At 44.9% G+C, this 13,475-nt stretch overlaps 1 protein-coding gene across 1 annotated transcript; it reads right to left on the bottom strand.

The window, feature by feature from the left end:
• Positions 1 to 8,450: 8,450 nt before the first annotated feature.
• Positions 8,451 to 13,170, bottom strand: PROCR (protein C receptor). The gene is made up of 4 exons (XM_004746563.3): positions 12,817 to 13,170; positions 10,220 to 10,462; positions 9,526 to 9,804; positions 8,451 to 9,277 (listed from the first exon to the last, which is right to left on the bottom strand). The coding sequence occupies exons 1-4, from the start codon at positions 12,893 to 12,895 to the stop codon at positions 9,162 to 9,164; spliced, it is 717 nt and encodes a 238-aa protein (XP_004746620.1). The 5' UTR covers positions 12,896 to 13,170; the 3' UTR covers positions 8,451 to 9,161.
• Positions 13,171 to 13,475: the final 305 nt, after the last annotated feature.

The following is a 13,475-nucleotide window of genomic DNA, read 5'->3' as shown; positions in this document are numbered from 1 at the left end:
GAACTGGGTACAAAACCCTGAACCTCAGACCAGCTGGCATGAGGCATCTAATCATGAGACACACGTTGAATTGAATTAAAAAGTGGAGGAATTAGGGGCATCTGGGTGGCTCAGTGGGTTAAAGCCTCTGCCTTCGGCTCAGATCATGATCCCAGGGTCCTGGGATGGAGCCCCGCTCTCTGCTCAGTGGGGAGCCTACTTCCTCTTCTCTCTGCCTGCTTCTCTGCCTACTTGTGATCTCAGTCTGTCAAATAAATAAAGTTTTTTTTAAAAAGCGGAGGAATCAAAGTAATCCAAGCCACCCAGAAGGAGATTTTTAGGATGCTCTAGAGAGCCTCTTATTTACATTTATTCCAGATTTGTTTATTTCTTGTGTAAACTCCAACATGACCTCCCGTGGTCTGTCTGTCAGGGGACAGGCCTAAGCCAAATATTCTGAGGTCATTCCGAGAATAAGAAGGGTACTTCTAGGACACTTAGAATTGCCCAAGTTCTAGCAGTCTGGGCTTAGGAACTTAGAATCCTAATTCTTAGACCTGGAAGGTATCTTTAGAAATTATAAATTCCCTTTCAGAGAGGGGCCTCTGACTGATTATCCAAGGTCACACAGCTAGAAACAAATATTCACACACTGGCAGATGAACTTTCGATTCACTCTCTCCCCTGTTGTAGAACGTCCTGGAAATGAGGATCATACCTCTAAAGGCCCAAGAGTTACCCATCCTACTGTTTTCCCTGATGCTTTTACCTCTCCTGCTTTTGGATGTGGACAAAAGCTTTTCAGAGAATCCTGTTACTCCTACAACGTGGGACTCTTGCTTCTCCTCCCCCAGGACACAGTGTTGCAGCAACAACTCAGGGACTCAAGTCAAAAGCCCCAAACTCTAGCTCCAGCTCTTGTCCTAGCCAACTGTAGAAGCTTGGACACGCTGCTTAGTCCTTCCCAGCTTCAATTTCACCATCAGGACAAGTGCGTTTGGGTCTAATATTTTGTAATTTTACCTCCTTATTCTTCTTGTGGACACAGTGGAAGATTCATCAGACCGTGGACTGAGAAAGTACAAAGAGAGAATGTACCTCTCCCAACCTAACTCCAGAGTCTCACTCTCTCTCTCTTTTTAACAAATTTTTTTAAGATTTAAAAAAAAATTATTTATTTATTTGACAGAGAGAGAGAAATCACAAGTAGGCAGAGAGGCAGGAAGAGAGAGAGGGGGAAGCAGGTTCCCTGCAGAGCAGAGAGCCCCATGCGGGATCATGACCTGAGCTGAAGGCAGAGGCTTAACCCACTGAGCCATCCAGGTGCCCCCATCTTTTTAATAATTATTAACATTTTTAGACAGCCTCTGATTTAAGCAGCCATTGCTTTCTTTCTTTCTTTGTATTCAAGATTGTTTTCTCATGACCCCTTTGTAACATCTTTATTGAGATATAATTCATATACCATAAAATTAATCCTTTTAAAGTATGCAATTCAGTGGGTTTTTTTTTTTTAAGATTTGTTTATTTATTTTAGAGAGAGAGCATGTATGCAAGCAGCAGGGAGGGGTAGAGGGAGAGGGAGAGAGAGAATCCCAAGCAGACTCCCCACTGAATATGAAGCCCAAGATGCCGGGCTTGATCCCACGACCTTGAGGTCATGACCTGACTTGAAATTAAGAGTGGGATACTCAACCCACTGAGTCGCCCAGGCACCCTGCAATTCGGTTTTTTAAAGCTATATTCAGAACTATGCCTCCATCATCACAATTTACATTTAGAATATTTTCATCACCCCAAAAAGAAATCGTGTACCCTCTAGCAGTGACTCTCTGCCACCACTCCATCCTCTCAGCGCTACGTTCTACTACTCTACGTTCCATATTGATGGATTGCCTCTTCTGGAAATTTCATGAAGTGGAATCATATAAGATGTGATTCTTTGTGACTGGCTTCTTCTTTCCCTTATTACATTTTCAAGGCTCATCCATGTTGTAGCATAAATCAGGACTTCATTCATTCTAGGCCAACGTGAGATTCCATTGTATGAACATCTCGCATTTTGTTTATCTATCCATCAAGTAATAGACATTTGGATTGTTTCCACATTTTGTTTGTTATGGATAATGTTGCTATGAACATTCATGTACAAGTATTTGTGTAGACATGTGTCTCCCATTCTCCCGAGTATGTAACAAGAGTAGAACTGCTGAGTCAAATGGAACTCTATGATGAATTTTTAGGGACTGTCAAATGTATTCCAAAATGGCTATACCATTGTACATTTCCAGCAGCACTATAGGAGGGTTCCACTTTCTCCACATCCTTGCCCACACTTGTTATTGTCTGTCTTTTTTATTGTAGCCATTCTTGATGGTGTGAATTAGTATCTCATTACAGTTTTGACTTGCATTTCCTTAATGACTAGTGATGTTGAACATCTTTTCATGTGCTTATTGACCTCTGATGTATCTTCGAGAAGTGTTAATTCAAATCCTTTGTCTATTTTTAATTGGGTCCTTTGTCTTTTTATTGTTGTGTTGTAAGAGTCCTTTATATATTCTGGATACTAGATTCTTTTTTTTTTTTTAAGATTTTATTTATTTATTTGACAGAGGGAGAGATCACAAGTAGTCAGAGAGGCAGGCAAGGGGGAGGGAGAAGCAGGCTCCCTGCTGAGCAGAGAGCCCGATGGGGGGCTCCATAACAGGACCCTCAGATCATGACCGGAGCCCAAGGCAGCAGCTTAATCCACTGAGCCACCCAGGCACCCCTGGATACTAGATTCTTATCAGATATGTGATTTACAAATATTTTCTTCTATTTTGTGGGCTGTCTTTTCGCTTTATTAATAGTGTCCTGTGAAGCACAAAAGTGTTTTTATTTGGGGGAAGTCCAATTCATCTATTTTTTTTTTCTTTTGTTGCTCGTGCTTTTTGTATCATAACTAAGAAACCATTGCTTAATCTAAGACAAATATTTACATCTATGTTTTCCCTTAAGAGTTTTATGGGTTTTTTTTTCTAAGATTTTATTTTTATGTAACCTCTATACCCAACATGGGAGCTTGAAATCACAACCCCAAGATCAAGAGTTGCATGCTCCACCAACTGAAACAGCCAGGTGCCCCAAGCGTTTTATGGCTTTAGATAATATATTTATGCCTTTGATCCATTTTGGATTAATTTGTGTATATAGGGTGATGTTGGGATTCCAACTTCCATCTTTTGTTGGTGATGACTAGTTGCCCTAGAACTACTTATTGAAAAGATAATTCCTTTTTCATCAAATTTTCCTAGCATCTTGTAGAAAATCAACTGACCACAAATGTAAGGGTTTATTTCTGGAGTCTCTGTCTTATTCCATGTCTGTCTTTATGCCAGTAAAACACTGTGTTGATCATTGTAGCTATGTGGTAAATTTTGGCATCAAGAAGTGTGAGTCCTCAACTTTTTTTTTCTTCAAGATTTCTTTGGGATCTATTCTGGATCCCTTGCACTTCCATATGAATTTCAGGATCAGCTTATCAATTTCTGCAAAAAAGGCAGCTGGGATTTTAATAGGAATTGCAATGAATCTGTAGATTAGTTTGGGGAGTATTCCTGTCTTAACATATTAAGTCTCTGGTCAATAAATACAGGATGTTTTTCCATTTGTTTAGACCTTTAATCTCTTTCAATAAGTATTTATATTCAATGTAAAAATCTTACACTTCTTTTGTTAAATTTATTCTTAAGTATTTTACTTTTTCATTCTATTGTAAATGGTTCTCTCTCTCTCTTTTTAAAATATGCTAAACACCCAGTGTGGATCTCAACATGGGGCTTGAACTCATGATCCTGAGATCAAGAGTCAGATGCTTGGGATGCCTGGGGTGGCTCAGTCAGTTAAATGTTTGACTCTTGATTTCAGCTCAGATCATGATCTCAAGTCATAAGATCAAGCCTCACATCAGGGTTCGTGCTCAGTGCCCAGTCTGCTTATCCCTTCCCTTCCCTCTGATTGATTCCTCTCTCTTTCTAAAATAAGTAGAGAAAAAAAAATTTTTTTTGAAGAGTCAGATGCTTAACCAACTGGGCCACACAGGTGCTCCTGAAATTCTCTTTTAAATTTCATTATTGGGTTGTCCATTACTAGTGCATAGAAATACAATGGATTTTTATATATTAATATTGTATCCTGCAACCTTACTGAAATTGTTTATTAAATCTAATAAATAAGGTGGGGTTTTTTTGGAAGCTTCTTTAGGATTTTTTTTAAAAAGATTTTATTTATTTATTTGACAGAGAGAGATCACAAGTAGACAGAGAGGCAGGCAGAGAGAGAGAGGGAAGCAGGCTCCCCACCGAGCAGAGAGCCCGACGCGGGATTCAATCCCAGGACCCTGAGATCATGACGCAAGCCAAAGGCAGCGGCCCAACCCACTGAGCCACCTGGGCACCCTAGGATTTTTTAAATACAAGATCATGTAATTTCAGAATAGGTATACCTTTACTTTTTTCTTTCCAATCCAGATGCCTTTTATTTCTTTTTCTTGCCTGAGTGTGCAAGCTAAAATCTCACATATAATACACAGTGAAATTAAGAAAGAGCAAAAACCCTTGTCTTAGTTCTGATTTTAGGGGAAAGTTTCAAGCTTTCATCATTAAGTATGATGTTAGCTGTGGGATTTTATTTTTCCAAAATTACTAATTCAGTCTCTTTACTTGATATATATATCTATTTAGGGTTTCTATTTCTTCTGCATCTGTGATTGTGTCAAGCATGGATGTCTATCTAGGAACTTGTCCATTTCATCCAAGTTCTCTAATTTATTAGGCATATAGTTGTTTGTAGTATTCCTTATAATCATTTTTATTTCTTTAATGTAATTTCTTTTTTTAAAAGATTTTATTTATTTATTTATTTGACAGACAGAGATCACAAGTAGGCAGGGAGGCAGGCAGAGAGAGGGGAAGGGAAGCAGTCTCCCTGCCGAGCAGAGAGCCCGATGTGGGGCTCCATCCCAGAACGCTGGGACCATGACCTGAGCCAAAGGCAGAGACTTTAATCCACTGAGCCACCCAGGCACCCCTCTAATGTAATTTCTGTAACATTTTTATAACTTGATCTTCTCATTTTTTAATAGGTAAGTCTACCTAAAGTTTTGTTAATTTTATTGATTTTTTCAGCTAAAGAGGTTTTATTGATTTTCTTTACTGTTTTTCTAGTCTCTATTTTACTTATTTTATCTACTTATTCTTTCCCTTTTTCTGTTTGATTTAGGTTTGGATTACTCCTCTTTTTCTACCTTATTTAGGTGAAAAGTTAGGTTTTTGATTTGAGGTATTTCTTCTTTTTAATATAGGCACTTGCAACTATACATTTTCCCCTAACCTTGCTACTCTCGTAAAATGTCTCTTTTCCCCTCTTACAGCTAAGGCAAGGGCGGCATGATTTAGGCTTGGTCATTTGACACTCTCATCAGGACTTTGAATCTTGAACAAATAGTGTAAAAACATGGGGACAGAGTAGAATTAATTTACGATGGCATCATCATAATGATGCTCATGATGAAAGCAGTGGTTCCAGCTGTGGCCCCCTTACCTAGATCATTCCTCTGTTGTGACATTGGCTGATACTCCTGGTTCTATTCTCTGAACTTAATTAGCTAACCTTCCTATCAAACCGAGGATTTCTTGGTAACCTTCCAGTATGTTTATTTCTTCCTTAAGTTGGTGGAGTTGGTTTCTTTTGCTGGAAACTAAGAAACCTGGCATACTGTTGAGGTAAGGTTAGGGAGAAAGAGAAAGCACAGGTCTTTCACTTTTCCCTTTGCAAAAACTTTCTTTGTAAATTTCTGTGTTGCTAGTATTGTTGTATTACTTCTGTTATTTAAAAATATACTCTTAGGGGCTCCTGGGTGGCTCAGTGGATTAAAGTCTCTGCCTTCGGCTTGGGTCATGGTCCCGGGGTCCTGGGATTGAGCCCCACACATCTTGCTCTCTGCTCGGCGGGGGGGCCTGCTTCTTCCTCCCTCTCTGCCTGCCTTTCTGCCTACTTGTGATCTCTGTCTGTCAAATAAATAAATAAAATCTTTAAAAAAAAATCTTTAAAAATATACTTTTAGGGTGCCTGTGTGGCTCAGTGGGTTAAAGCCTCTGCCTTTGGCTTAGGTCATGATCCCAGGGTCCTAGGATTGAGCCCCGCATCAGGTTCTCTGCTCAGCGGGGAGTCTCCTTCCCTTCCCCTCTCTTTGCCTGCCTCTCTGCCTGCTTGTGATCTCTGTCTGTCAAATAAATAAATAAATAAAATCTTTAAAAAAAATAAAAATATACTTTTGAAATTGAGAGCCTAAAGCACAGTGGGGGGAAGAGGAGTGGTAGGATATAAAATATGAAACTCAGGATGAGGCCAGATTGTACAAGGCCTTGAATATCATTTTAAGGATTCTGATTTTAGCTCAATAATTACTCTGCTTTACAAAGCAGAGCAACGATGACATGAGAGATCTTTGTTTGTTTTTGTTTGTTTTTATTGCCATGTAGATGGATAAGAATTCAGAGAAATTAGAGGACAGGAGAGTAGTCAGAAGGAGGCTATTGCCATAGTCCACATACAATATTGAGCAAATCTCTCAATCTAGAGAAGGAGGGAGAGAGAAAGAGGAAGGAAGGAAGGAGGAAGAAAGAAAGAAAAAAGATTATCAGTCATAGGGTAGAGTTTTCTGGAAGCAGATGCTGAGACAATTGAGGTAGAAGATACTAACTGGGGAAAGGAAGCAGGGTTGAAGAGAGGGAGAAGTCAAACTGCAGTGTAGATAGGACAATGACAGAGACCCAGCCCCCCCTGGCAAGGAGCTCTGGAGTGAATACTGCTTATCAGAATTGTCCTGCAGTGAGCCAGAATGGCTGAAACTTTGCATCTTTGCTTTGCTCAGTCACCAGATGAAGACAGCCCCAGGAGGAACGTGACCTCCTGCAGGACTGTTCTCTGCAGGTGAGGCCGACACGGAAGGAACTGAAGCAGCTAGAGGCTTGCTAGCTGCTGCCTCTACGCCCTGTAACTAAATGGCTAGACTTTCCCTGAAGGTAGGACCGGGTAGTATACCTCCCGGCCTGCCACAGAGAAAGACAGGAGGGACCCGATCTTGGGAAAAAAAAGCAAGAGAGTGGAAAACGTGGATTAAATTCTACAGATACTCTCTCTTCTAGGTGGGGACCTTTATTGACCCTGAGGTTAACCTGAGATCTCTACCCTGATATGATTTGATAGTAATTCTGTTTAACTGACAGCAAACAACAGGAGAGAGAGAAAAGGTTTGGGGAGAAAGATAAGGAATTTAATTTAGAACATGTTGACTCAGAAATGTCTGCAAAATATTAAGTTAGAGATGATTTCAAGAATTAATGTAAATGGGGGGTCTGGAGGTCAGCGGTGAGTGCTTTATATCTATACTCTTTCTTTTTTTAATTTTGAATGCACTTAGTACTTCATTTATTTTAATTTATATTTGGGGAAAATGCATACCTAAGAAGTATATCAATTTAAAGGAAAACAGTACATAAATAGTCAGGGTGTGATGCTATAGCAAAATCATGAAGGTGGGTCACAGGTGACCAAAGTCTGAGAAACCCTGGGGTGCCTGTCCTTGGATCAGTGCCCACCCTTAGACAAATCTGTTCATGGAAGTAGGGTTGCCTGTTATGGGATATGGCTGCCCAAGTTCTGGCTCTTCTCCAGGGACTGAGGACAAAGCAGTTTCTTTGGGAAAATTCTGTGGGCAGGGGTAGCTTGAGGTGTTACTATGAACCTCTAGGTTGAGTTGTAGCTCTGGGGGCCACCGTCTGGGAGTGTCTGAGGTGGGCGTGTGGTTTCCAGCCTTCTGTGACCTTACTCTGAGGGGAGGTTGTGAGAATTGAATGTGATCATTGATACAAAGGTGCTTTGAAAATCAAAGCGAGGAGACAGTAGGCAACCTCCCTCATCTCTTCCGACTCAGTCTCTTTATGGGATGTATATCTATATTCTTACTTCATATTTGTAAAGCCTCAATGAGGTAAAGGCAGGTGTTATTTTTATTATACTCTTTATTTATGAAGAAACTGAGACTTGAAGAAGTTAAATTCTTCATTCAAAGAAGTAAAACTCAAGCCTGACGATAAAACACTGGCTTTTAAAGACAAAATGTGTTTTCCATGGAATGTGTCTTCCATGGAAAACACCGCAAATACATGGCATTTGAAGCCATAGCAGCTCATCCACAAAGGGTACAGTTCAAATGGGAACAAAAAGAGCCCAAAAAATGGAATTCTAAGGAAGCCACATTTCCAAGGCAAATGGAGTAAGATGACAAAGGCAAAGGGATTGAATGAGTGGCCACAACAGTTTCTAAAAATTAGAAGGATGGTATCTCAGAAGTCAAGGTTCTAGTCCACAAAGGAAAATGTTACGGATATCATGTGGGATGAAGCATTTACAATTAGAGGTCATTGATGATCTTAGAGCAGTTTATAAGGAAGTCAGTTTGCAGTGGTTTGGGAGTGTACAGAAGATGAGAAAGTAGAAGCAAAAGGTAAGGCTACATTCCCAGAAGTTTTGCAAAGTAGAGGGAGAAAAAAATAATGCCATATACATAAGTAAGGAATTTATTAATAATATTATTAAGTAATTAATAACTCTTTGCTCCCATATTACTTATATTTTACACTTTCACCATTTCTATGGTTATTTCTGTCTACCTCTATTATACCAGCGTCCCTTCCCAAGTCTGATGTGCCGGGAAGTACCGAATGTTGTTTATTTTGGTTGTGGATGGACTTCTTGTATTTGTTAGGTGTTTTGAATGCCTCAGGTGATTCTGTCCTTGAAGGATGTGCCATAGACATCCCCCCAGCCCCACCCAACTCCATCAACTGTTTTCCACAAAGATAGATAAGCATTCGCTTCTCAGACCAATTCAGCAAAGCATGCAAGCTCTTAGGTGCTCAGCAAACCAAAGACTCTGTCTACCTAGCCTCCTCCCTTCCCTTCCCCTTCCCCAGACTCTGGGTGGGCAGATCAGAGAGAAGGAGCCGCCACTCCAAACCTTCTGGGATGTAATGTCCCAGATGGGGGACTGTGTTTGGTTTTGTCGTGAGCTGAGGTCTTCCCTTGCCAGCCCCCGTCAGTCCAGCCCTTTCTCAGAGGGGGCTGGAGAGTAATCAACACCGCCGTCCACCTGTGCACAGAAAGATGCCTACGGCCACACCAGCAATGATGAAACTGCCCACCAGGACGCCCAGGACCAGCGAAGTGTAGGAGCGGCCTGTTTGGCTCCCTGCAGAACATGCACAGAGTTAGCCTGAGGAACCTACCTCTAACATTCTCGTCCATGCTCTGAGTCACACCCGAAGGGATTCCCACCCGCAAAGGAAGGGGCTAATTCACCAAGTGATGGAAGTTGTGTATACTCTGTCCCAAACCTCCAGCCCGGGGCCTCCTGTTGCTCAAGGCACCCATCCTTCAGGTCCACCCATTTGCCTGGAACCCACCCTATACCCAGCCCCTACCCCCTTCCCATCCTACCTTTTGAGTTTTTCCAAGTGACATACTCCTGCATGTACCGCACGCAGATGTCCCGCAGATATTCTTGCAGTTCGTACCGAGTACGATTGTAAAGGTTGAGCTGATGCACAGTGAAGGTAACCACCTTGGACGGTGCCTGGGGCCCTGCCACCCATAAGGCTGTCTCTGGCTGGAAACTCACAAAGGAGCTCCCATTCATAGTCACTTCGAAGAAGACGCGGGCTGGAGAGCCCTCAGGAGGCTGCTCACAGCCCAGGAAGCAGCGAAAGGTCAGAGGAACTGTGGATGAGGGATTCAGGGTGAGACAGCTGTGTGGAAAGGGTGTCAGGTGTGGGAGGATGGCCACCGGGGGGAACATGACCTTTTGGGGTTTAGGATGGATCAGGGACAGGACGTCCCAACACGGTCTACCCCGAGGTCATGCCAGCAAGAAGAGGGCCTGACCTAGGGTCCGCAAGTAGGACTCCTCTTCGGGCTCAAGCTCCCACCCAGCAATCAGCAAAGGCAGGTGCCCTGACACCTGGGCTCCTCCGGAGCAGCCAGATCACAGAGACCCCTCCAGGAACCCCGCCTCTTCCTTACGCCCCTCCCCTTTCTCCAAGGCCCGCCCCCACCAAGTCCCTCCCACAGGCCACGCCTCCCAGCCGGAAGGCCCACCTTCGCCGGCCCCGCCCAGGCTGCACCTGCCACTCACAGGTCAAGCGCCGCTCCTGGTGCACCAGCAGCACCATCATCTGGAACTCTCTCAGGTAGGTCTTCAGGTGTTCCTCTGTGTGCACCCAGCTCTCGGGCGCCTCCAAGGGCTGCAGCTGCGTGATCGTGACGTTGGTGTCCTGGCCTTCCAGCACGTGCGTCGTCAGTCCCCCCAGCGACGCGTTGCCCCGGTGCCACACTTGATAGGGGTCACGGAAGTAGGAGATCTGGAGCATGTGGAGGCCTGCGGGTAGGTGTCAGCGCGTCAGCTCTTGGGCCGGCGTGAAGCTGGAGATAATAACCCCCTACCCAAAGGCCGGCCGCCCACCTTCCTGGCCGCCCATAGTTATAGTTATAGTTATAAAGTGTGCTTTCACCCTTCCTCCCACAATCCTGTCCGGAGAGCAGGACAGGGATTATTATCTCCATTTTACAGATAAGGAAACTGAGGCTGGGAAGAGCAGAAGCCACTTGCTCCAGGGTAATCCAGTCAGTGGAAGAGCCGCTCCGATCTTTCTCTCTCACCCCTAACTACCTCCATTTCCGGTTGGTCAGCACAGGCTGACCTCCAATAAAATCCCATTACTTCTCCAGTTCTCGGCCTCCCCCGCCACTGCCCTACTTCAGGCCTCATAGGTGCTCATCTGGACGGGGGTAGTAACTTCCTTCCTCATCCCCCTGTCCTCGTTGTTCAGTTTCACTCCTTCCAATCTGACCTCCATCTGACCCAGAAGTAAGATTATGCCCTTCTCCTACTTAAAATGCTCCAGTGACACATTCGCCTATCAATAATAGTAATAATTGCTGTTAAGTACTTATGATGAACCAAACAGTGTACCTACACACATTATTATCTTATTTGTGCTTTCCTCCCATTAGCTCAATGCAGTGGCTGCTGTTATTAACCTCAGTGCATAAGGGAAGCGGGCTAAGTGGTACAGCAGAACCAAGATCTGAATGCAGGCAGTGTGAGTCTGGCACGGTTAGCCACTCAGCCGTACTGTCTTCCCATGGGATGTCTGTCCACAGAATGAAGTCCAAAGTCTTTCGCTCGGCATTCAAGGCTGCAGGAGACCAGGTCCCAGCTGGCTTCTCTGGCCTCTTCCTGTGCTTAGATACAGTGAACTACTTGGAGTTCCTCGTGCTGCCTTCTGGCTGACAGGAATAGCCTGTCCAGGTTGCTCTGCCTCCAGGCAAACTTCTTTTCGTGCCTAAAGACCCAGCTCTGTTGCCATCTCCTTGTAAAAGTTTTCCTAATGCCTGTCCTCTTTACCCTCCCAGACACAGGGACGCCTGGTGGCTTAGATGCTTAAGCGTTCTTTTTTGTCATGATCTCATAGTCCTGGGATTGAGCCCCACATCAGGCTCCCATCTGCTTCTCCCTCTCCCTCTGTCCCTTCCCTGCTTGTGCTCTCTCTCTCTCTCTCTCTCTCTCTCTCAAATAAATAAGTAAAATCTATAAATAAATACTTACCTACTCTCCCAGACACAGTGAGTCTGTTTCAATGATCCCAGATTTCACATAACTGTTTTCAAATACATAACTGTCTCTGAATATACAGACTAGACTGGGCTCCACTAGGCTATAGAATTGTGCCTGGTTATCTGCCTTCTACACCTATTAAGGACCTGGCACAGGGTTGATGTCCAGAGAATGTATGAGGAGGGGTGGGTCTGGGGTTGTCAATCTGTGGGTGTGTGGTGTGTGCGTCTGGTCCACATTTGCATATGAAAAGTGCTCTGTGTCTGCAGGTATGAATAAGTAGGTCTGTGTGGGTAACCCTAGATAAGGTTCTTAACTGCCCCGCGCCCAGTCTCCTCTGCTGTAAAATGGAAATAATCATATTGCTCGCCATAGAGATATCGCGGGGGTTAGATGCGTCACTGCGTGTATTAACCGTAGTGAATGCTTGTAGAATTCTGGTGATTTGCTCCCTCTCTAAGACAGGGGTTGATTGGGGCGGGGGGTATAGCTCTGGAGATTGTAGGAAAGGGGAGAGGAGGTCCGTGTGCAGTCACAATACAGAGCAATAACTCCTTTCTCCGCTTAAAGAGCCACTTAAGGCAGCCTGACCCCTGTACGCTCACCCATGGACCACAGCTTCCCTTTCCCCAGACTTTCCCGCTGCCCCCTGCCACCCATCTTCCACCTTCTCCAGTCTCCTATCTGCCTTGCTTCTCTCAACCCCAGTCTCTTCAGTAGCTTCCCATTCCTTCCATCTCTCATCTCTCCTCCGAGTCTCTTCCCATCTTCCGTGGACTCACCCCTATCCACATTACTCTCAGCACTCCCTCTCCAGACTCACCCCCTCTCCCCAGGGCCAACCCCCTTACCCTTTCTGCCCATCCCTTTCCGTTTCTTCAGTCCTGTTCCTCCAGCCTCTTCCATCACCCCCTTTCCCAGGCGAACTGTACTTCCTCACCTTGGCTTTGGGACACAAATCAGTCCCCGGGACCCAGCCTGCCCCATCGAGAGATCTGGCTGGCTGCAGGCACAGGCACTGTGGGAGAAGCGCTCCGCTGGTCTTCCCCATGTGCCCCAGACAAGCTGAGAGTCTCCAGAACCATCCCGAGGAAGGAGATGTGCCCCTGACTCACCGTCTGAGGCGTCCTGGCTACAAAAGGCCCAGCCAGGCAGGAGGAGTAGACGCAGCAGTGGCAGCAATGTTGTCAACATCCTGGGGCTGAGGTTCTTACCCCACCTGGGCTCCTGGCTCTGGCAGGCAGGGGGCTCTGGCTGGCTGCAGCCTAGAGGGAAAAGAAGTGAGGAGTGTCTGGAAGGGGAGGAGGCTGAACGGAGGAGGTTGGAAGGTGGCCAGAGGATAGAAGGAGGAAGAAGGCAGCAGGCTTATAAAGTTATTCCTCCCCTGTCTCATTTCCTACTAGGGGGCTGGCTTCCCTCTTGCCCTTCCCTTGCCCCGCCCTGCATCGGCTCTCCTGCCCAGACCTGCCTTTTCCCTTTTCCCTGGGCCTCTTCCAAACGGGGAGCGGAAAAGGGGGAGTCAGATTCAGAGAGAAGTTCTGCCCTCGCTGAGTCAGGGGGTGGGGCATCTGCTTTCAACTTGGAGCACCCTCTAGGGTGTAGCGATCAGCAGGTTATTGATGGGGAAACTGAGGCCCCAAGAGGTGCAGGGACTTGCCCAACAGAAGTTTGTATGTCGTGCTGGTAACCGATTGGGATTAGAGTTCAGTTTTCCAGCATGCTGGCTATGTTTTATCAGGATTATAGTAATTACACAATCAAGGATCTTGCTCTC

The sequence above is a fragment of the Mustela putorius genome, unplaced genomic scaffold (assembly GCF_011764305.1).
Source record: "Mustela putorius furo isolate JIRA1106 unplaced genomic scaffold, ASM1176430v1.1 tig00000743_pilon_pilon_pilon, whole genome shotgun sequence".
Taxonomy (NCBI): domain Eukaryota; kingdom Metazoa; phylum Chordata; class Mammalia; order Carnivora; family Mustelidae; genus Mustela; species Mustela putorius.
The sequence above is the reverse complement of the archived record's forward strand: the minus strand, read 5'-3'. Positions and strand labels throughout refer to the sequence as shown.

Bases quoted from the DNA above. Each gene is read 5' to 3' on its own strand.
- PROCR (XM_004746563.3), bottom strand. From the start codon at position 12,895: ATGTTGACAACATTGCTGCCACTGCTGCGTCTACTCCTCCTGCCTGGC. The intron at 9,805-10,219 runs GTGAGTGGCAGG...CCTCATCCACAG, and splicing joins CCAGGAGCGGCGCTTGACCT to TTCCTCTGACCTTTCGCTGC. The intron at 9,278-9,525 runs GTAGGATGGGAA...CATGTTCTGCAG, and splicing joins CACTTGGAAAAACTCAAAAG to GGAGCCAAACAGGCCGCTCC.